This window comes from Talpa occidentalis, unplaced genomic scaffold (genome assembly GCF_014898055.3).
Source record: "Talpa occidentalis isolate TD23 unplaced genomic scaffold, MPIMG_talOcc4v2.1 talOcc4.16, whole genome shotgun sequence".
Taxonomy (NCBI): domain Eukaryota; kingdom Metazoa; phylum Chordata; class Mammalia; order Eulipotyphla; family Talpidae; genus Talpa; species Talpa occidentalis.
The window spans coordinates 58,652,729-58,674,770 of NW_023601653.1; the positions used below are offsets into that span (position 1 = coordinate 58,652,729).

Sequence of the window (22,042 nt, forward strand, 5' to 3'; positions counted from 1 at the left end):
TCTTTCCAGTTTATTGTGGTAGCAGTTTGATTCCCTTGCTTTTATTTTATTTATTTTTTTTTTTTTTGCTTTTATTTTAATTTCCATAATTGGTAGCTTCAGAAATGGCTCCGGAAGACAGTTTGTTTTAAATGGGGCCACCTATGCCAAACTGCCGTGGCTATGTTAGGAGTTGTACCCTTTGCCTCCGGAGTTCTTGCTCAGGACTTCTTTTGGACCGGTCCAGAAGGTAGGGTCCTTCCTGACTCGACTCCCGCAAAGGTCACTTTTTGCGCACAGGGTCATCCCCAGCGTTTGCGAGCAGCATATGCATGTGATTGTGCTGACTGCACTCGCAGGCTTGTAAATTTTCACCCTGGGAAATTAGCAACAAAGCCCGATCTGTCTCGTGGCTGCTTTGCACTTTCCGAGGGCGGCTGTACTTGACTGAGCTGCAGAACAGGCACACGAGAGCGAGCGAGGGAGCCAGCGAGAGAGGGAGGGAGAAAAGGAAAGAGGAGCAGGGAGGGGTGGGGGCGAGAGGTAAATAGTCTTAAATCGGAAGGGAGCTGCTTCTCTGCGGTCTTGACAAGCGCTGCCTGGGCTCCGCCGACTCAGTAATAACTGAGTGACCTTTTCTTGGGCTGTATTATGTCTGGCTGGGAAGGGATTGCATTTTGCAGCTGAGAGCCGGGGCTTCCTTCAGCTCTGCTCCTCGAGTGCTGCTGGGCTAAGTTGTCTTGAGCCAGGACAGAGAGACCCAGCTCGGACTGCATTGCCTAAAACGAGGACACCTGTGGCTCAGATGCGGTCAACACCATTACTTGGCGGATCCTCGAGGACCTCATTATTTTAAACTTAAAAAAAAAAATAGAGAATCCCTCCCCCCCCTTTTTTTTTTTCAAACAATGCTTCTTTTTGACCTTTCCCAAGGAGAAGCGCTACAAAGCAGCCACTGTGCTTACTGAACGGCCTCCCCCTGTATCGCTTAATTGAGAAGGTAAGTGCAGCGACTGTGTACACACGCGGCGGCTTGGTGGTGGTGTGTGTGTCTGCGGGTGCGCGCGTGCGTGTGCGGATGTGGGTATTTTTGCTTCCCCAGCCTCTCCTAATGAGGCATAAACTGGAGCTGCAGCCCAGCTCCGCACTGCAACTTTCCGTCGGGCTGCAGCTCTGCTGAGACGGTTTTGTTTAAATCATGTGAGGCTTCATTATTTTTATGATGAGACATGAAATAGATGCAGGCGGAACATGCTGGCGGAGGGAGGGAGCGCGGCCGCCGCGCGGCACGTCTCAAGTACGACTTGAGTGGCTAATAGTCAAAGTTCACGGTGAACTGCAGTATTTTCACACCCCTGGCTCCTGGGGCGAGAGGGGCCGGGAGAGTTTGCAATTTGGAAATGTTCTTTCTGGGCCGGCCCCTGGGAAGGGAATTCTGTCCTAGATGGGTTCGCGTCGCCCCCTCCCCTTACTTGCTAGAATTCGTGGCACCCACACCCCCCAACCCTGCAAGAATTGCAATGACTGACAATCTTTCGTGGTCGCTTGTTCACACTTCACTCTCCCTTCTCTGCCGTAATGACACAATGTTTGTCCTGCGTGATGGAAGAGCGACTGTTTGGGGGCGGGAGATTTGGGGCTAAGTGGCCAGGAGAGAAGGGTTCGGGGAACAAGGTGCCTGCGTCCTAGTGGCTTGAGATTCAAACTGATGCAGCACGTTTTTACGGGGGCTACCCAGATTGCTGTTATGAAATACAAGTCAGATTTATGATCTTTTTCCTATTGAACATGATATGCTATGCTAACGCTGCATGTGACAGTTTAATCAAATCCATTTGTTACCACGAAGCTAAAAGGGGCCGCTGGGATTTTAGGATTACGGGCAGAGTTAAGGAAGCATGTGGCTTTGTCATTCGCCATCATTTTGCACACTGCCACACTGCGAGGGGTTCTGCGTGCGCCGAGGCTCGTCTGGCTGCCCTTATCCCTTCCCCCACCCCCTGCCGCCACTCCGACCTGCTCCCAAAGTGGCTTCACAATAGTCGGTCCTCCGTGGCCGTGGCGCAGGCTGCAACCAGGTCCACACTTGAGCCAAATCAAGGAGACCCCCCTCCGCTTTTACCTGTGGGCTTGGTGCTCAATGCGAAGCTGCTGCAGCTCAGGCACGCCTAAGTCAACTCATGCAGAAAAAGGAGAAAAGTTTTGGTAAGGTTACAATCTATCCTGGATGCACTTGCCGCGCTCGGCACTCTTGGCTGCTCAAAAGCCTCCCTGCTCTTGGGCTGCTTTTGTGTCTTTCGAAAAGATCCGAAATATTATTGTTGTAACTGCTTTGAAAGACTGCTGCTTAAACCAATTAATCTTGCTAGGTGCAACAAATACTGCTACATTCTTTGCAAATCATTCCTGTGTGGCTGCAAAGACCCAACCACAAAAGGCTGGAGCATAAACTCCGCAAGGGATTCTTTGTTAGAGTGTATGTATGTTTCTTATTTTTTTTTTTTATTTTGCATGTGAGCTGCATCAAAATTGAACTCAGTCTTGCAAATCTCTTGTTGGCCTTTGCCAAGCACTAGCACTTTGCTGCCATGGTAACTGTAATTAAACTGATAAGAGTGGAAAAATGTCAGTATCTCTGAGCCTTGCAGCTGCATTGGAGAAAAAGGGAATCAAATTGGTTCCCAGCTCCATTGCTCAAAAAAGGGGAGGGGGTGATGGAAGGATGGGGAGGGGGGGCTGGGAGTTGAAGGGGCAGAACAGAGTTAAGCAGCTCCAGCGCCTGAGATCTGGGGACATCTATTTGCATTGTTGTCCCTTAGGGGGCTGCAGCCTGTAGGGATGCTCTGGGCCAGTGAACAGAGAGAAACAAGCTTTTAGGCCCAATCCAGTTCTCCAATCGGGGCTGGGGGCTGGGGAGAGGATGAAGATGGGCAGGAGGAGGGAAAATCTTTTGTTTGGTACCTCTTGGCAATCGAAGGGCCTTGTTGGCCAAATTCTTTTAATCTGTGTCACTGCTCCCAGCTGCAGAACCTGCACTCCCATTTTAGCATCTTCCTGAGGCACCTCATCTCTGCCAGCCCCCCTTTATGGTCTCCCCCTTCCTGTGCCTTCTCCCAAATTGTTCTCTGTGAATCTTCCGACAGGGACAAAATGTTTTCCATTCAGTATGTGTAGTTAGTCCAAAAAATATAAAAGACTGAGTCTGAGTGCTGCAAATCTTTTATTATGATTATTTTTTTAAACCCCTGCGTGTTGCGGAGTTGTGGTTACTTTGTTGTGTTAACTACTGAAGCTGAGACTGCGCGGATGGATGGCACAGAACAAGGGAACATAATGGAGCCACTCAAGCGTTAGGCCGCCTCACAATGCAATCCAGGCAATTAAAAGCTCACCAGAGTTTAAATGAAATGGTTCTACTTATTTCTGCACACCACACTGCACAGGCTATTATTTATGTCTTTTTTTTAATTATGATTTCCCTTAAACTGTCAAATAACTCAGAATGGCAGGGTCTCAGAGGCAATAAGAATTTCCCTCAGAACAATTTACATGCCAATCTAAAACTAGTTATGAGTCCTGATGTGCTATGAGCAACTTGTGAAATGTTTCTCAGCTCCGAACACATAACTCTATCCAGACGTGTTCCTGAGCTGGTGAGGGGAGGCTGCTGACGGCTTTATGCCTTTCAGGCACTGGCAACGTGGAGAGACAAAATAGTTCTTATCCTACAACTGAAAACTTGCGTAGTATTGAAAAGATTTCCTTTTCATGAGAAATGCGATGTTGTTCTCTAAAAGAAAGTACCAGGATGGAGTGTAAAATATCAAACTCCTTTTCTGCCCAAGGCCAAACAGAATGTAAGAGTTTCAAATATTAATTGGCCTCTGAGTGCTAAATTAAAATGTCAACACAACAAAAACATTTTGTGAAGACAAGCAGGGTGGTGTTACTGGTGCCAGAATGTTGGTATTCTCTGTCTTAGTTGCAGAGCATTTTGAATAGAGATAGCTGACCTTCTAGGCTTGATGCTAGCAATACAACTAAGGGAAACAGAGCTACAACTCAGAAGGTTGCTTTTAAAGGATTTTTTTTTTTGTTGTTGTTGTGTAAAAAAGGAATAGCCTTATAAACTGGATAATTAGAATGGCCACTCTGCATGTATCATGGGCTGTTTTCAATAATGTGACCTGGAATGTCATTTAGTAAAACCAAATGTCCCCCCCTCTCCCACCATTGCCACCATCCAGGTATGTGGGTGAATGATACTTGGGTGGTTCTGTGCTGTAATTAATAGGATTCAGTCTTTGTGGAACGTTGCTGTCAGAGGGTAACTAGTTCTGATGAAAGAAACTTCATTCATTAGAAGTTCTAGAGAGTGAGATTTAGCAGAGCTATCAAGGGTTATGATTAATCTACACTAGACCCTTATTCCTTCAAAGCAAAGGAATAGAAAGCAGGCTGCGGAACACCACCTGCTCTTCTGTGCAAACCCAGCTGCTAGTCTGCAGCTCCCACAACCACAGACTATGCACATCCTGCAGGAGGAAAAGTCACCCTGCTTTCTTCCTCACTGCTCCCTGCTCCATTACTGTGCCAGAGAAGTTGTTTTCTAATAGAAGTTCAACCGCATTAACAATGTTACTGGCAATTCATGTACTATTTGTAGCTTGAAAAGTTTCTCTGCTCTGGGGGCACCATGCCTTCGCCTTCTCTGTGTGTCTCTCATACACTGTGACTAAAAAAGAAAAAGATTATGAAGGTAATGGAGATAAAACCATCATAAGGCATCAGAGGAAACAGAAAACTGAAGACAGCTAGGAGTAGGGAAATACACCCCAAACACTGAGAACACAGTCTGGCATTTCTGTTCTTAAAACTGGGTTAAGTATTGCTGCTTTGTATCCTTCTCCATGCAAGTTTAAAACTTTATGCCTTTGGAGAGGAAGCAGAAGATAGCAGCAGGATCTCTGGACTAAAAGAAGGCCACCCAATCTAGTGCTTCACTGTCACTCAGCCTGAGCCAGTTCCTGAGCCTCTTTTAGGTCTCAGGATCATAGTTTGTAAAATGAGGGGATTTGGAGTTGATGCTGTCTGCAGTACTTAGAGTGCTTAAAATGGCCATTTGATAACGATGAGGCGCTGAATAGTTCAACTTTAATTTTTTTTGAGGATGGTATTTGACACTTGGGAAAGAAACAGCAGCTCAAATCCTGTCATTGAAAAAATTTCAGTCAAGTTATGCAATTCATAGAACCCAGACACACTGCTTATTTATGAAGGAGCTGTAGCTCTAAAATACACAGACGTACCTATGCCTAGTATATAGTATGTATATAATCTGTGTACATATTTATATATATATGTATGTTTCTAATTTTATATTTATTTAGATGTTGCCTTCTGTTATTTCTTCCCCCCTAAACTAAATGAATGCATATTTATGGTGGCAAATTATATAAGCCTATCCTCTCATTTACTATAAAAGCATGTAGTATGTAGTTAAGCAATCTGACATTATTAGAGGTACTGATTCTTGTGAATCATTTTTTTTTTTATTTTAACATGATGAGTACTTTGAAAGATCAAGGGCACAGACAGAAGTATTTAAATGCAAACAAGTGATATGGTATTGGTGACTTTTCATGTGACTAAACTATGTTTTTAACTATTAAACACCCCAACTGCTAAATGAGGCTGTGTGGACCCCATGAATGCATTCTCCTTCCATCATCAAACACATATTAAGTAAAATATTTAGTCAGTAAAGAAAAACTCGTTTTTGATTCATATAGGTTTACATGGAATAGTTTAATACTTTCTTTTAAGATTTTAACCATCTGCTCATTTTCCTTTAAAGGAACTTCTTTATATAGAAAATGGAGACACTCTAAAATTATTTAATGTTATTTAACTGTATAGCGTGCCAACTCCTGATTATTTTGACCACTTTATATATGACTTTATAGATGATTTAATGAGGAGTTTATAAAGTTTGAGCCTTTTCGTTTTCAAAATTCAGCTTGATTCCAGGACAGCCCTTAAAAAAAAAAAAAAAAGTCCAATAGTCCTTGTAAAAGGCAGTATTAAATATTTAACTTGTTTGAGTTTTTTGACATCTTTTCATTCTTTCTTTAGTCCCAGCTCTCTTTTTGCTTTTGTCTTCCTTTAGGTATACAAATGCTCTCAGTCCAGCCAGACACCAAGCCGAAAGGTTGTGCTGGCTGCAACCGAAAGATCAAGGACCGGTATCTTCTAAAGGCACTGGACAAATACTGGCATGAAGACTGCCTGAAGTGCGCCTGCTGCGACTGTCGCTTGGGAGAGGTGGGCTCCACCCTGTACACTAAAGCTAATCTTATCCTTTGTCGCAGAGACTATCTGAGGTAGGAATTATCCTTGCACACCAGTGATGACTGGATTCCTTTTAAAATACTTTTGTAAGTGTATCTTTTTTGTTTCATTTCCTTCATACCAGCTTATATTCCTGAAAGATGTTGGCCTGTCAACCTTCAAAATGTTGTCAGGTGCTTGTTATGCAGTGGCCAACAACACACAGTATCTATCTATGTGTTCCATTTGGCTTGACTGGATGTTCTTTTTAGGGACAGGTTGTACCACTGCCTGTATTGAAACTGCCAGTTCATGTCAAGGATGTATGTGGTAGAAATCAGTGTACTTTTTTCTCTTTTTAGAGCATAAGGGACAAGGTAGGTTGAACATAATATAAAGTTATTCAATATCTTCTGTTTCAGAGATCTCAAAGTCAGAATTTCTTAGCTGGTATTTATCAGCATATTTATTGTACAGTTTCAAAAACTTTCCCGAAGTGTGAATAACTCTCCCCCCACCCCAGCATTCCTAGTGGTCATAGTAAAGATATCGGTGAGCGAAGAACAGCTTCAGACTTGCCTGCAGCTTTATGGAAAATAAAGACCTCCATCATTATGGGGGATAGAGAGCCACTCCCCAAACTGTGAACAATTTTAGGACAATGCAGATATCCTTGATCATGAAGGTATGGAACCCACTAGCCACGTTTCTCAGCATTTAATACCCAACATGTGAAATACTTAAGAAAAATTATTTTGCTTTTCAGGGAACTTTGTGGCTTGATTCAGCAGCAAATTACTTATATTAATAAAGTAGGCTCTATCAAATTAGAGAAATGATATATGGCATCATTTGGGTTTTCATATTTGATATAATTAATCATTTTTCTAGTCTGACATTAAGCGATTTATTTTGAAATTTTTCCCCTTCTGCCACAAAGTTTATCAATCAACAGTAACTCCTTAACTACCGTAGACATTCTGGGAGGTGTTTTCTCTGGGATTTGCTGCTGTTTAATATGTAAATCAGTTATTTCCAGTCCAATTCAATCTTTACATATAAAAATATATCATTTGATTAATGGTAGTTACATAAGGGTGAATTAGTAATGTTTATCAGGTTCTACTCTTTCCCCTCTAAGGATTGCCTCATCTGACAGCTGCTGACTAATTATGATCACTGGGTGCTGCTTCTCTGTATTCCGAGTGCACAGCTTCATGCAAGGTGCCAAGAAGAAGTGGCTCTTGCTAGCCAGGATCTCCCTCATTGTGTGGCACAGCTAATCAGAGTTAACTTAGTGGGAGAATTCTCTTTTGGAATTCTGCAGTCTTTGAACTTTCCTCTTTGAAAGAATAATTTCTTCTTTGCTCATTGTAAATCAGAGTGTCGTTTCCATATAAAGTATTTGTAGTTACTTCTAGTGATTTTAACATTGTTTTATCTCCTTACTAATCAATAGTCATGGCTTTTTGACTTATTTTTGGCTTTCATATTTGTTCATAATTTCAGTGTCTCAGTAGAGTTGGGTAGCAACGATTCCAAAACAAGTTTATGTAATCCGGGCAAGATTAAAAGTCTATAATCAAATACAGAAAAATGTTGACAGAAATTTAAAGAAAGTCTCTTGAACTATCTGGATTTTTTTACATCAAATAATATAAATTTACCAGCGCAAGGCCTGTGGCATGTTTGAAACTGTTTTACAGTTAACAGTATAATGGCAATTTGGTTATAGGTATCGACGTGAGCCAAATAATTTTAGGCTTGCTTTATTCTTCCTTAAGGTAATAAAAATATGATGTTCCCAAGTCAGTGTTTTGTTGAAAGGAATTTTTATCAAAATAGTTTTCATATCAGAAATCACAGTCACTGAAAGGCTATGCATGTTTTTTTTTTTTAATGATACCGCTTTTAGTTAATTTCTAATAGACTCAAACTTTACATGCTTGTTATCTTATTTTTAAAAATCATACTCCTAATATAAACTCTGGTCCAGATCACCAATATATTCATTTCTCATAGTACAGTTTCCTCTGAAATTGGTTATTACCACATTAATGGCCAGTTGTTATGTTAACAGCCTAAGGGTTGTTAACATTTCAAACTAAGTTGTTAACAGCAAGCTTATCCCTTATTTACACTGAGGGCTTGTTGATATAACAGGACTTCCTTGGCAACTAGTAATTCATCAACACTTAAAAATTGCAAAAGAGAGATGGGGAATTGTATGTGTATAAAACATTATGTTATGTGTTCTAGACTATACTGAAGCTGCAGTATTAGTATTATGTGGAAAGCTTATGTTCCAGTGAAGTCGTGTAATGTTCAACAGCATTATGTCTCTTTGGCAAATTGAAATGTGTCAAATAGAGTAATGCAGTCAGGCACATCTTACCTACCAATTAATTGCGGTGGATATGTATTCAAAAATGTTCTCAAATGCCTAAGTGAAAAGCACAATTGTAGGCAATAGGTGAAATCAACAGAAGGAAAAGAGAGGTGCATTTAAAATTACTACTATCCAGTTGCTTATAATTATACAAAATCTGTAATATGATTAGTGAACAAGTAGTATTCTGTGGCTATTTTCTGGAGCTTTGAAAATAATTTGTCTGATTTCCCTCTTAGTTTACATATTTCCTGCTTGTATTTTGCACAGCCAATGCTCAACTATTAAGTCCTTTTAAAATGGTTGTGTTTGGGGTTTGGTCTTTCAGTATTATGTAATTTATGTGAGGCACCAAATAAGTCATGAATGACTTACAGGTTTATGTTTTATCTAAATCATTAGGCAACTATCTAAGAATATAGAAAATGAGAAAGAAAGCAATAGTTTACCTGCACTAGTAAATCAATGGCTAGAGTTAACATTGTCAGGCAGATAATTTTATCATATTGAGATAAGAGTAGAACGTTTTTTTAATTATATCTAACTTCCTAATTAGTTTTTCCTTCCCCCCTAAAAAATACCTTCTAGTGGTGGGCAACGTTCTTGAAGTTCTGAATGTAACTCAGTGTTACTTTAAGTAGTGATAGTGATGACAAGTTTTATAAGTTCTTTGAATGACAACTACAAGAATTTAAATCATAAGATATTTCCTTAAGCATTATAAAACCTGCTCTTGAAGTTGATTTGATTTCTCTCAGATTTGTTCTCCTTTGCAGCCAATTATCTATCATAAGAAAAAGAAATGATTTTGCAGTTTATGTACTGAGTGTCAAATCCTATCAGAACTGTTCACTTTTCGCGATGGGGCTGGTATAATATCTTTGTTTTCCTGTAGAATATAAAATGGACAAATCTGATGAGAGAATTTGCCAGCTTGTAGGGTTGTTTCCTGTGTTCAGAAATTCATTTGATAAAGGAACAGAAGGGCTGACTTTTCAAAACTTCCTGTATTAACATATTTTCTGACTTAAACTATGAAGTCAATGTGTCCATCAATATTATGTTTATGCCAAGACCTAGAAATGTGTCTGTTAAAAATGTGTCCAACACATCTATCGCTTTTTATTTTTAAATTTGAATATATGACAAATTAGACATGGAAACATCTTTACACTTTAGAGTTTAAAACTAGTAGTAGATGAAGAATTATTGTAACTGAAAATAGTAAAGTTTTAGTAACTGTTCACAGGACTCTAGTTACTGCTAAGCTGTCATCCTCATTTCAGTTTGAAAAATATAAATAAAGTAGCTATGATAAAATCAGAGATAAAGAATTAAGATTTTCTGACAAATGTTAAGCAGTCAGAAGTAGGAAAAATAACAAAATGCTTTAATTTTCATCTTGGAGGCAGTACAAAATATCAAAACCATTCAGGCTTATGGGCAATATTTTCTTATTTGTTGTTGTTGTCGAAGGCTGCAGCTTCTTGTGTATTTTAGGCATCAAATCGGAAAGGCTGCATCTTGTGTCTCTATGAATGGCTTCTTACTGGGTACTATTCAGAGCTACTTGCTATGGTTTGTGCCACGAGGCTGCATATAGCTCTTTTTAGATGAAAAACTGAAAATGTCTTAAATAAAATTTAATGCAGTTTTCTATTTTTAAATGTGAGGATGATTTGTTTAAAATGAAACTACTGGGAAAGAAAGTTGTTTTATCCTTCACCATAGTTGCCAGTTAACAAAAACATTTGGAATTGCTATGCTGAGTACAAGTTTTCTGTGCTTTAATATAATAATACAGTGACTTTAAAATAGAAAAATAATGCATGTAGGGCATTAATCTCACTTTAATTTAATTGCATACTGATCAAACACAGTGCTTCTACGTTTTTATATAAGGTTAAATTTATATTAAAACATGGTTATGACCTTGAAAGTGAATATGAATATGGGATATTATTTATCTGATATTTCACTGCAGATTTTTTTAATGTTGAATCAAGTATTGATTTTTTTCTTTGATTGTCATCTGTTTTATATTAGATATTTGAAAATATTTTTCACAGAAAGCAAGTATATTTTTATTTGAAAAAACACTTTGCTTTGTTTTAAATTTTCAAAACTTAAAAACTTTTATATGGAAGGAAACGCTTCTCAATTTTTTTTCTTTATGAGCGTAGAGTTTTCCTAATGCTTTATGAGTCATAACTTTTGTCATATTGAAATGTCTAATCTTCATATTATGAAATATTTTATGTGAGTACATTAAACTCCATGATCTCATGAAAAGTACTGTTATATTCCTTGCAAATTATCTTATAATTTTATAAAAAGTTGTTAATTTAAATTCATTTTTTCTTTATATCAGAGGAAAGCTTCATTGGATTCTATTTTCAAGCATTTTAGAGTATATGCAGTTCACAAACCAAGGGAAATCAGAAGTGACAATTTTATTTTGTACAATATTTTGGGAGAGCGCCCTTCATTTTGGGAAGTGGTGTTGAATTCACATGAGATTTCTTTTGTGACAACACCCTTGCAACAATTTCTGTTAAAATTTAATCTCCTTGTAGAATTTCTTCTCATTTGTAAATTTATCTATAATATTTTGCTGTCTTTATTTCTGTAATGCATTTATTTTCGGTGAATGAGTATTCATATAATCATTTTAGTTTGTGAATTTTTGTATTGGTTTGTTTCATAGATTTGTGAAATTTTTATGATAGTCACAAAAATAGCCCTGCCAATATTAAAAATACAAAAAAATACCCATTTCTTTATGATTTTAAAAGTCTTTATAAAGCTTGGACTACTTCAGTAAGGATAGTTTTTATACAAATGATGGCTAAGTTAGACATACCTAACTTAGCAGAAAAATATTCTGTTTCTATATATATTTAGGATTAAATGTATTTGGGAGAACTAAATTTGAGAATTGCTAAAATTGCTTATTTTACACTTTGTAAATACATAGAACTCTGGGAAAGGATCTCTATTTTTGGTTGCTGTTAAGTATATCAAACTAAGCCAGCTTTTCATATAAACTCACCAATAACTTCTATTAAGTGACTAATAATAAATTTTAATGCTGTGTTTTGTCTGCATGAACATAATTTATTAAGGAATCTCAATTTAAAAATGTGCTGAAAGTAGTAATTCTGTAAATGGTTTTGATGAATATGTGCATTGTAGAACTGTATTATGTAGTTTAGTTTTCTGCCTCACACAAAAAATTACATAGCTGGAAAGAATTGCACCAACCAAAACAACCACTGTATTTTCCTTCATTGCTCTGTGAGGCATTGAAAACTTATTTTGATATTTGGCTTGAATACATCTTCCAGTTTCTATGGAATGTCTTCTATTATTGAAAATCACATTCTGCAGCCTCATCCCGTTTTCCAAAAATAATTAGTAGATGTTACTCACTTTATTAATGTTAAATAAGAATTGTAAATGCAGGACAAGATCTTGAAAAAAAGGAAGAGAAAGAATAAAAACAGTAAGACTCTACTCAGTTGGCCAGATCCTTTTTTTTTTTAAAGATTTATTTATACAAGAACTGGGGTACAGGCCAGTTTTGCGGGAGGGCGAGAGGACTCACCAGAGACAGAGCGGGGAACAGAGCAGGCAGACTGACGAAATACACTGCTGAGGGGAGCAGTGGGCATGACAGGAGAGGTCTGCTGCGCCATGTGGGACCCTCGCTGGAGGCCGGGATCGAACTGTCGCGCTGCAGAGGCTGCAGACAGCTTCACAGCGCCTCGCTCAACCACCTGCGCCACCAGGGGAGCCTCTGGCCAGATACTTTTATAAAACAACATTTGCATTAGCCATGTTTCTTTAAAAAGGTAATCTTTCTTTTGTTTTTATTTTTTAATTGGTTTATATCAGTAACTTCTCCTCCTTTAGAGAATTTCCCTTTGTTAAGCAACTGAAGCAATAGGTGTCCATATAGATGCTGTACATCTATACCCCAGCTTGGAATGGACATTTTGTCGTGATAAACTTTCACACTCTGGCACATTTTGAAACACGAAGTACATATCCTTGATGATAGCTAATTTCTTAGTATTGTAATCTATAGCACTGATGTATTCTTAAAGGGTTTTCACCTACCTAAGAGGAAAGACAAGTTTTATGATACTATAGAATGCCCTCATTTATTCTGTTGTGATTTTTCTCACCCAAATCTATTTTTCTCAGCTTCATGGAAGTTTGACACTGTCTGCTCTATTTCTGTTTCTACTGTTGAAATATGTTTGTTTTAATAATTAACTGTACATTTCCCTTCTTGAGGTATTTATGAAGAAACATTTTGAAACTGGGGTTTATACTGCAAAGCAAGAAATGTGTTCAAATTTTTATTTCCAACTTTAAAGCAAATTCTTTTGTTTATTTACTGAGGTATTTTGTCCCTTATTATCAACATTAATGGATAACTTTTCTCTTGGGGAATTAGGACCTATGTGTAACCTTTAACTGTATTTATCAAACATATTTTCTATCTTTACAATCTACTCACATCAGTCACCTGTGCAATTTTTGGATTCTGCCCTATCTCATCAAAACTTCTCAATAGACCTTTCCTCACAATTTTATTCTGTTGCTATGTAAAGTTTCTAAGTCTTTTACTGACTTCTTTTCCTTCATAGTTTTCTATGATGCAAAAATCTCTAGCTGTGGTCTTTACCAGTTTAAAATAAAATCACACTTGAAATAAATCAACTTGGAATAGTCAGATGTGTGATTTGAAGTTGGAAAATTAGCATTAAGCTGTTTTTTCATTATTAAGTTAGACTCTAACCAGCATGTGTTGTTATGATTCAATTTAATATTAAAAACTCTCCAAGTGGGCTACTGGGAAAATAAAAGACTCTTAGGAATTCAAAGTTTATTTGCAGAGGAGTACACCAAAGCCTTATTTAAGTACCATTGTTATTACTAATGAAATAGAGCATCATCTACATTAAACCCCTCCTATTAATAATAGCTAAAAATTAAGTTTCAGTAAATGTAAATATCAAATATAACAAAGAGTAGTGAGGGGGCATGGAGTCTCATAAAATGTGCTGATACTGGGCTTTAAATAGTAAACAAATGGTACCTGGATAAAATAAATTCCCATCACGTTTCTTCTGTGGGATCCCAACGGGCAACTTTAAGGGGAGAAAACAAATTTTTAGACATAGCTAGTTTCTTCTTAATTCCCAAAACTTTTAGAATATCACTCGGGTTTCCTTATAGTCATTCTAAAAGAGATACAAGCTACTTTTGTAATTATTTAACTCTCTTTTCCTTTTTTCCCCCCAAGACTTTGAAAATTTTAAGTTACATTCTTTGCTAGATTGCACCCCTTTCACCAAAAAAAAAAAAAAAAAAGTCATGACAAGGCTGTTGCACTTTCAAGTACCTTATGATATTGAGCACAGCACTTATCAACTTCCTAACAAAAATATATTTTGAGCAATACATATTAGAGTGGGTAAGATGTGTGATTAGTACCTGTCTTTGCTGGGGTGGAGAGGGCTTAGGTAGGAGAGGCAAATGGAAAAGCAATAACTTTGGAAACTAAATCTGAGTTTTAGTTGGCAGGTGTATTTATATTTAGCAGGTGAGAAATTCAACTTATACTGTGAATATAATATTAAAGCCTGTAGTGTTACATGTGAATATCCACTGAGGGCTCATTTGTTCTTTGGAACATATTAAGAAATTATAAGTTATTGAATAGACTTAAACTTATGAACTAGTAGTGTTTCTGTTTTCTGCGAAAAGAAAAAAACATTTAAGAAAGGATCTGAGCTATAAGAATCTCTTTCGAGGGCACATCCTTGCCAAGCGCATAGTGTCAGTTTGTATTTATGATTATATGCTTTGCTTTCTCTTGAGCAGTTTAAAAATGAAACCATGTAGTCACTGAATATTTGAGTGATAAAACTTCATTCCTATAAATAGTGAATGTGCAGTATTTCCAATGGAATGTATAAAATATATACAAAAATATTCATAATTTTATTGTGTAAAGAATAGCTAGTCAGTTCTAGGAAATTTGGGGAAAGCTTAAGGGCAAGTTATTCCTCAGATTTTCTATAGCCATTATTCTACACCATTGTCTTTAAATAACTAAGCAAAAATGTATGAAGTGTTTTAATCTAACTATGTTCAATGGAACCAATATAGAAAACAGGGAGAGGTATGATCAGGAGAGATTGGAAATGTTTTTGAAGAAGTGAGGTTATAAATAATAAGTAAAAATTGGAGTCTGTAAATTCCTTTTTGTGAGCCGGCAGTCCTGTGATAAAACTGAGCTTTGAGCTTCCGAAGTTATGGATGCAGAATAAGATAGAGTTATCTTAAGAGATAGAGGAGCTTTTGTGATGTTTGCATTGTTTCATCTCTTACAACAGATATTGGTAAGCTATCAACAGATGGACAACTGATGCCCCTTGCAAAATGCTTTTGTATCCTTGGTCCCATTTCTTAATTCAACAAATATTAGTCTGCATTCTCAGTACTGTACAAAGCCCTAGGATACAGCACTGAATAAAATATAGAAATACCGCCTTGTAGAGCTTATATTCTAGTTAGGAGTCAGTAATCAACACATCATTAAACAGAAAAAATAGACAATCTAAGAGATTTGCAAAAATTGTACTTATATATGTGTTGTGTGTGTGAGTGCGAGAGTGAGAGCAGCAGGAATAAAGATATGGAAAATTAAATCGTATAGTCAGGGGCAGTCAATTTGAGCTGCAAACTTGTGTAAAGACCTAAAAAAAGTGAAGGAGCTAGCGATGGGGGGTACAAAGGAAGATTCTGGGCACAGGGAACAGCCAAGCCAGTACAAAAGCCTTAGAAGAGGAACTTTCAGAAGTGTTTGGGAATGATCAAGGATGCGTATGTGGTTGGAGGGAAGGAGAGCAGAAGAGAGGATTAGAGGCAGCCATGATGAATCATAGACCATGTGGTGTCCCCAGTTTCTGTTACCACCATGAATGTCCCCCTGGGTTCTTTTCTAAATATCCCCTAAGGAAGCGATAGTACTTACTTTGGAGAACTGCTGTAAAATGGGCTCAGGCTGTTATGCACTGAGTAACATCTGAGATTACAGAACTCTTGTGCTAAATGAAATGAGATTATTTTTTACTGATTACTTACTGGGAGGCAACCTTGTGAGATTGATAATTGAGAAACGTGACTCTCAAAATAGACCTCGGGGTTTGGTTGACCAAACCAGTTGCAAATTCATGAGTGACAGGAGAGTTGTATGTTTATGTCAACACAGCTACATGCATCTACTCATGTGGCTAATGGCCTAGTCATACATGGTGGTATTTCAGTGTGAAATACACAGGGATGTCCATGATGTTGAGCTAGGGCTGCCACTACATCATGTATGAAGATGACTCCATAGTCAAAGATGTCATGAAACTGTCCTGATTACCATGTAATTGGTATTTTTTGAATGCTTAGGTAATAAAAATTGCAAACTTGAGGATTTTTCAATGTCTGCCCAGTTTCTGCTTACATTGAGAAACTCAGATATTCTAGATCCAAAGGGTGATTTTTCCCCCATTATTTTTAAAGTCAAAGCTGTTATTTAATTAACGTATTTGAATGCTTTGTACTAGAAATAACATATTTGCTAATTAGCATAAAATCTCCAAATTAGCATTTAGAGGAAATATATCAAAGGCATATTATTATTTAAAACAATGTATTGATCACTATTTCGATGAGATGAGACAAATGCTACGTAAGTATTCTATTTATACTTACTTCTCTCATCTTTCACCTAATCCCAGCTCACTAATTTTAGTTTCAAATCAAGAACTAAGCATTAATCTTCAAAATGAAAAGATTAACATGATTATTTGTAACTTGTATATACAAGTGGCCTTAACTTTTAATAATTAGAAAAGTCAAATTTAAAGTTTAAATAGCCACATTTATAAATGTGTAGGTATATTTACATAATTTACATAACTATAAATATGTCTCATTTTAGCAGTTTAATGCATAGGACATGCTGCGCTGTGTCAGGGTGCCAGCTGAGAAGCTGTGCTAATGTGCCTGGATTATGCAAAGAGGCACAGCTTTCAAAGTGATGGCCAAGTAGACTGCAAGTGCAAAGAAAACCAAAGGATACTTTTCACAAAGTTAGGAGAAGGTAGAAACCAAATGGCTTTCTATTTTATTTTATTTTATATATTTTTGCATCATTTTTCATTTTTGCACAATGTATGCATTTTCATCTTGGTTATATTCCCCATACAATTCCCACCCCTCTTATTTTGACCCTAATCCAATACACAATGGAATATTACTCAGCATTCAAAAAAGATAAACTCATGCAATTTGCAGCAACATGGATGGAGCTAGATGGGATCATGCTCAGCGAAATAAGTCAGAAAGAAAAAGAAAAATACCAGATGGTCTCACTTATAGCAGGAATTTAGAAAATTTAAATAAGGGACCAGGAAAAAGACTAATTATAATAAAGTAAAAATCAAAATCAACAAGCAACTATAAACCAGAGACACATTATAGTGGGGGGGGGTTGTGGGGGGGAGGGGGCAGTGAGGGGATGAGGGTTTAGGGCCAAATGGCTTTCTTAATTCTGCTGTCACCCTGCACATCCTGGGCAGTTTTTTTTTGTTGTTTTGTTTCTCCTTTTCTAATTTCTGGAAACCTCCTGCTTTTTTTGGTAGATGGGATTTCTTCTGTCATTGGCATTGAGTCTTAGTAGAGTGAAAGCCCCATTGTCCTGGTCACTTTTTGATTCTGGCCTTCCGGAGTGGGTTAATAGTCTGATACTTTGCTTGGTGTTGACATAATCTTGGCAATAGTAGTTATTAAACTAATCATATTCCTTGGAATGGAGAGCACATGCTTAGTTGACCAAACATGTTGGTGCTTTGTCTTCTCCATAGAGTGGATTTCTGCAGTTACCTGAGAAAAATAACACATTTTGAGAAGATTTTAAATTTAAAAGAATTTTTAATATTGAGGGGAGGTTAACTGCTATGTAGAAAACAGAACCTTTCATTTTCACCACAAGTCAGTTTTTGGTTTTTCACTGTGATTCTATAATTACTTTTGTTTCATAGTCATTTTAACAGTATATTTTAAATCATTTCACTGTTTTTTTCATTTTGCCATATTCAGTGTTGCCCCTCCCCTACTGACTAATGGCAAATTAGTTATTTATTGCCATGTTGATGCATTCATCTGCTGGTTTTTACCTGTTTGATGAGAATATCCTGTCAGAGATGCTTATTTCCATAAGCATCTCAAACTAAGTGAGGTGAGGTCTAATCCCTAGATTTTAAAGGCATGTCCAGTAGCATAGCAGTTACCAGTGCAGATTTGAATTCTGCTACATTTCAGCTGTATTTTCCAAGGAAAGTTACTCAGTTGCCCTAAACCTCTGTTCCTCATCTGTAAATGGGAGTATAGACCCATTCACAGAATTGTCAGAGGGTGTCCTTCAAACAACACAGGGAAAGAGTTGAACACACTGGCTGACACGTCAATATGAACTTCTGTTGTTATAAAGGAAGCATATAGCCCGTCATGAAGATAAGAGAATTGGGAAATTAAACATGAGAAGATGAAAGAAACAGATTAAGATGAGATTTAAGAATGATTAATAATCAAGAATATGAAAGGCTACTCTTATAATAAGCTCGTTTACCAACCTTTCATCTACAAAGAAGACAGATAAAAAACTGTGCACCTGAATTATTAAGTGGAGATTATTGCAATCTGGAATAGATGTTACATTAAGATTACAGTGGACTTTATATAAATTAAGGTCAATTTGAATCTTTTGCAGTTAGTTCAAATGCCATTTTCGTTTAATGAATCTGGTAGTTTTTAGAAAAATCTTCTATGCCCATGCTCTACACATTTCAGCTTGTTTAAGTTCTATGGACTTGTAAAGCATTATGTTTAATATCCCATAGGTAGAAATATATATAAAATTTGTTTAGGTTTCCTTTGTAGTCTTGATTTTTGTATCTTTTTTCCTCAGGCAGTAAGGACAATTGAAAACCAATACATTGTTCCTCACAGTGTTTTCAAAACTTTTTGATTATATAGCTGTATTCTTACAGAATAAACTTCACCTTCAATTTAGATATATAATTACAAATCATTGCACATTTTTTAAATGAGGGAAAATTGAAAGATAAAATAAAAAATAAATAGAAATGCTAATAATTTTTAGAACATCCTGGGATTTCTGTGCCCCCAATTTGGAGAGTACTGTTAGTGTTTTTTTTTTTTTTTTTTTTGGTTGGTTTGTTTGTTTTTTATCATTGGCCAGGGATAGAACTCATGGGCAGTGGCTTGTGATAGCTTGATAGCTCTGAGACTTTAACCCCTGCACAACTAGGGAGGCCCTAGTACTGTAAGTTCTTAATGGCATTTTAAGCCTGACTGCAAGTTGTTTGGTAGGGTTACTTGTGAGTATAAGGGGGGACAGGCCAGTGCTTTGGAAAGAGTTGTACAGGAAAGATGTGGTAGTTGTTTGAAATAAAAGGACTTATTAAGCCCAAGATAATATGTCTTGCTTTGGTAAATCAAGGTTTTCTTTCATGAGAAATTTGGCAATGCATGTAGACTCTTGCTGATACTATACCATTGCTACTGCCAACGTTAATATGAAGCCGGTTCTCTCCCTCCCCTGCAACCCTTTTCAGGACACAGTGAGATTTTAGACTGATAAATGCTAAGAGAACCTTATGTACCAAAGGCAGTGTTTACTGCATGTAATACATATCATTGTTTGTCTCCTGTAGTGAAAAATACTTGTGTCGTGCTGTTAAAATGTACTCCTGAGAGACCAGTGCTTGCTATTATAGGGTCCATTGCTTAAAAAAATGATACACTGACAGAAATACAATTTAAGAAAATTTAACACCAAGGGTAGTCAACCATGTAGGCTACTATTAAGGGGTCAAAACTCAAGGCCAGGGGTTTATTTAAAAAAGAGGCACAGTTTATTTGCTAGTAGTAGACAAAGTTAAAAGAAAAAAAATCGAACTTGAATTCCTTGCTCTCTAGTCTGTAGAAAATTAATGAAAGCAACAGTTCAATAAGATTTTATTGCAGAAATGTTTAAGTGAAACATTTTTAGAATGCCTCGGAATTTTTAAACAGTTACTTACCATTTAGAAAGCTGTAACAGCGCCGTGCATAACAGATTGCTCGAGTTGGATCCTCGGCACACCCAGCGATTTTCTTAAAATGTGTAGTCAGAGCTGGTTAATCTGAATTACTTTGTTCATTTCATTTTTGTGCGTGTAGCTTATAAATATATTTGAGATTGACAGTTAGCATCTCCCACAGTTACTACAATTTAAAATATAAGCTATTGTCCAAGTACCCTTATGGACATAGTTTGGTTGTTAAATGCATTGGATTTATAACAAGGCTTTAGGAAAGAAAAATAACCAAATATGAGAGATGTGACTAGATATGCTGGGTTTTAGAAGAATACAGAATGTTCTAGTGAATAAACAGCTACTGAATGATGATGAAGCATGTGTTTTTAAGCCATCACATGGATCTGTTATTAGGGGAGAAAATTCCATGAATTTAGATGAGATGTATTATCTAATTTTACCATTTTAAGAACAAATCTGCCATCCAGTAATATTTGATGCCAACTGTGTACGGATTACATGTTCCTTTGGGAGGAAGGTTACAAAGGTAATACAATAAATAATCTAAGCTTCAAGGAGCTTAACTTGGGTATAAGAGAAAAAGAAAAAAACATCGTCCACTGCTGTGTCTTCCATTCTTCACCCTGATGGTAGTCTTAGTGCTACACCCCAGGATGGGCCTTGGGAAGCCATCAATCCTGCCAAGAGAGGAAGTCCAAAGATGAATGCAGGGGCCTCACAACTCAATGGATCTGGCAGTATCATATACCAAGTTATCCTATGAACATACCAGGTGACGCTGATGGTCCAGGTACCTTGTCCAGGGCCTCTGTGCCTCAGTCGTATGTGGGAGCAGACCCAGAAATGCTGGCTGAGGAAGACTGACATGTGACTGTTTGCCACAAACACATGGTGGTTTCCCATTGTTGTGGGTGTTTTATTTACGTTGCTTAAATTCCACGTGTGGCTGTGTCACGCCATGCTATCTCTGCACTCTGTGTTCTTATTAGAGATTACAACTTCAAATGTTGCTTTCAATTCTTATTTTTTAGAAGTTATCTGAAGGAAACAGTATTTATGTTGGATTACCTGAAAAACTGGATGTTAAACTATTCCTTAGGATACTTTTCAATTTAGCCTTGGGTCGCTCCCAGAGGGTTATCACTTGACCTTGACCCTTACTGTTTTGACCCCTCAAAATTTTTCTCAGAAGTTACATGAGTGTTTCACCAATAGGCTGTACCAAAGTATATTTTAATAAATAGCTGCAAGAATCTTAGTGTTTAACAAATGCTGTTGTGGGCTTTGTACACTGTGTCCTATGATGCAGTGTGTTCCCAGGACTATGAAAGTTAGAAACCTTAGAATAAGAAAACCTTAGAATAAGAAAAGTTCCTGATACTCTAAATGATTAAAAGGTGTTTCTCTTGGGCCTTGTGAATCATACAATGTTCACATTTCCCCTCTTTTCCTTGTCTCCTGGGAAGCTCAAATCCAAATTTACTTTTTATTTGTAACAACTGGTCAGAACTATATGTCAATACATTCTCCAGACCGCTGGATTCTCTCAACTGCATGTTTTTTTTTTCTCTTTATTATGATACCTAGAACTATTTATTTCATCTAAATATGACTATGAAATAATCGAGATGACTGGAATAGGTGAACAATGGAGAAAAACTGGAGATGGGAGCACAAGGTCTAATGCATGAAAAATGGTCAGCTGAGTGGAAGTAATTTAGGAAAGGGAGGCTGGGATGAAATTAATTGTATAGTCTAGACATTAATATGTAACTGTTTGGCACATATTGTAGGCATAAATAAATAAAATAAATCTTTAAAAAAGATAGCTCCAATGCCTACAGGTTCCAAGGAACAGGTGGATGAAATAATCTGAGTAAGGGCAGGGTTCACCAGCCCCAACCACTGGGAGTAAACATGATCTCACATCAGCCTTCTGTGGGAACGTGAGCCTAATATTATTGATCACTTACAGCTTCTGGTCCCTCAAGAAAAAAACTCCATCTTGGGAATCTTAAACTCTATAAAATCACCCAGTCTTACTTGCAATAAAACTACTCTTGATTTTAGGCATTCAGCCTGTCCATTATGTCTTTTTCTCCTATTGGGTCAGATCTATCAGGCTTCTGTCTTCCTCTGCCTGGCA

General features: G+C 37.3%; 1 protein-coding gene across 5 annotated transcripts in view; it reads left to right on the plus strand.

Moving 5' to 3' along the window:
• Positions 1–22,042, plus strand: part of LMO3 (LIM domain only 3) — a 54,934-nt gene that overhangs the window by 2,760 nt on the left and 30,132 nt on the right. For 2 of the 5 annotated variants that reach the window (XM_037514282.1, XM_037514281.2), the window contains exons 2-3: positions 913–979; positions 6,149–6,362. In XM_037514282.1, the coding sequence (XP_037370179.1) occupies positions 6,157–6,362 (206 nt within the window). In that variant the 5' untranslated portion in view covers positions 913–979; positions 6,149–6,156. Of the gene's footprint in view, positions 1–521; positions 980–1,662; positions 2,185–6,148; positions 6,363–22,042 lie in introns of those variants that run through there. The other 3 variants (XM_037514280.1, XM_054696417.1, XM_037514283.1) reach the window with 3 other exon arrangements.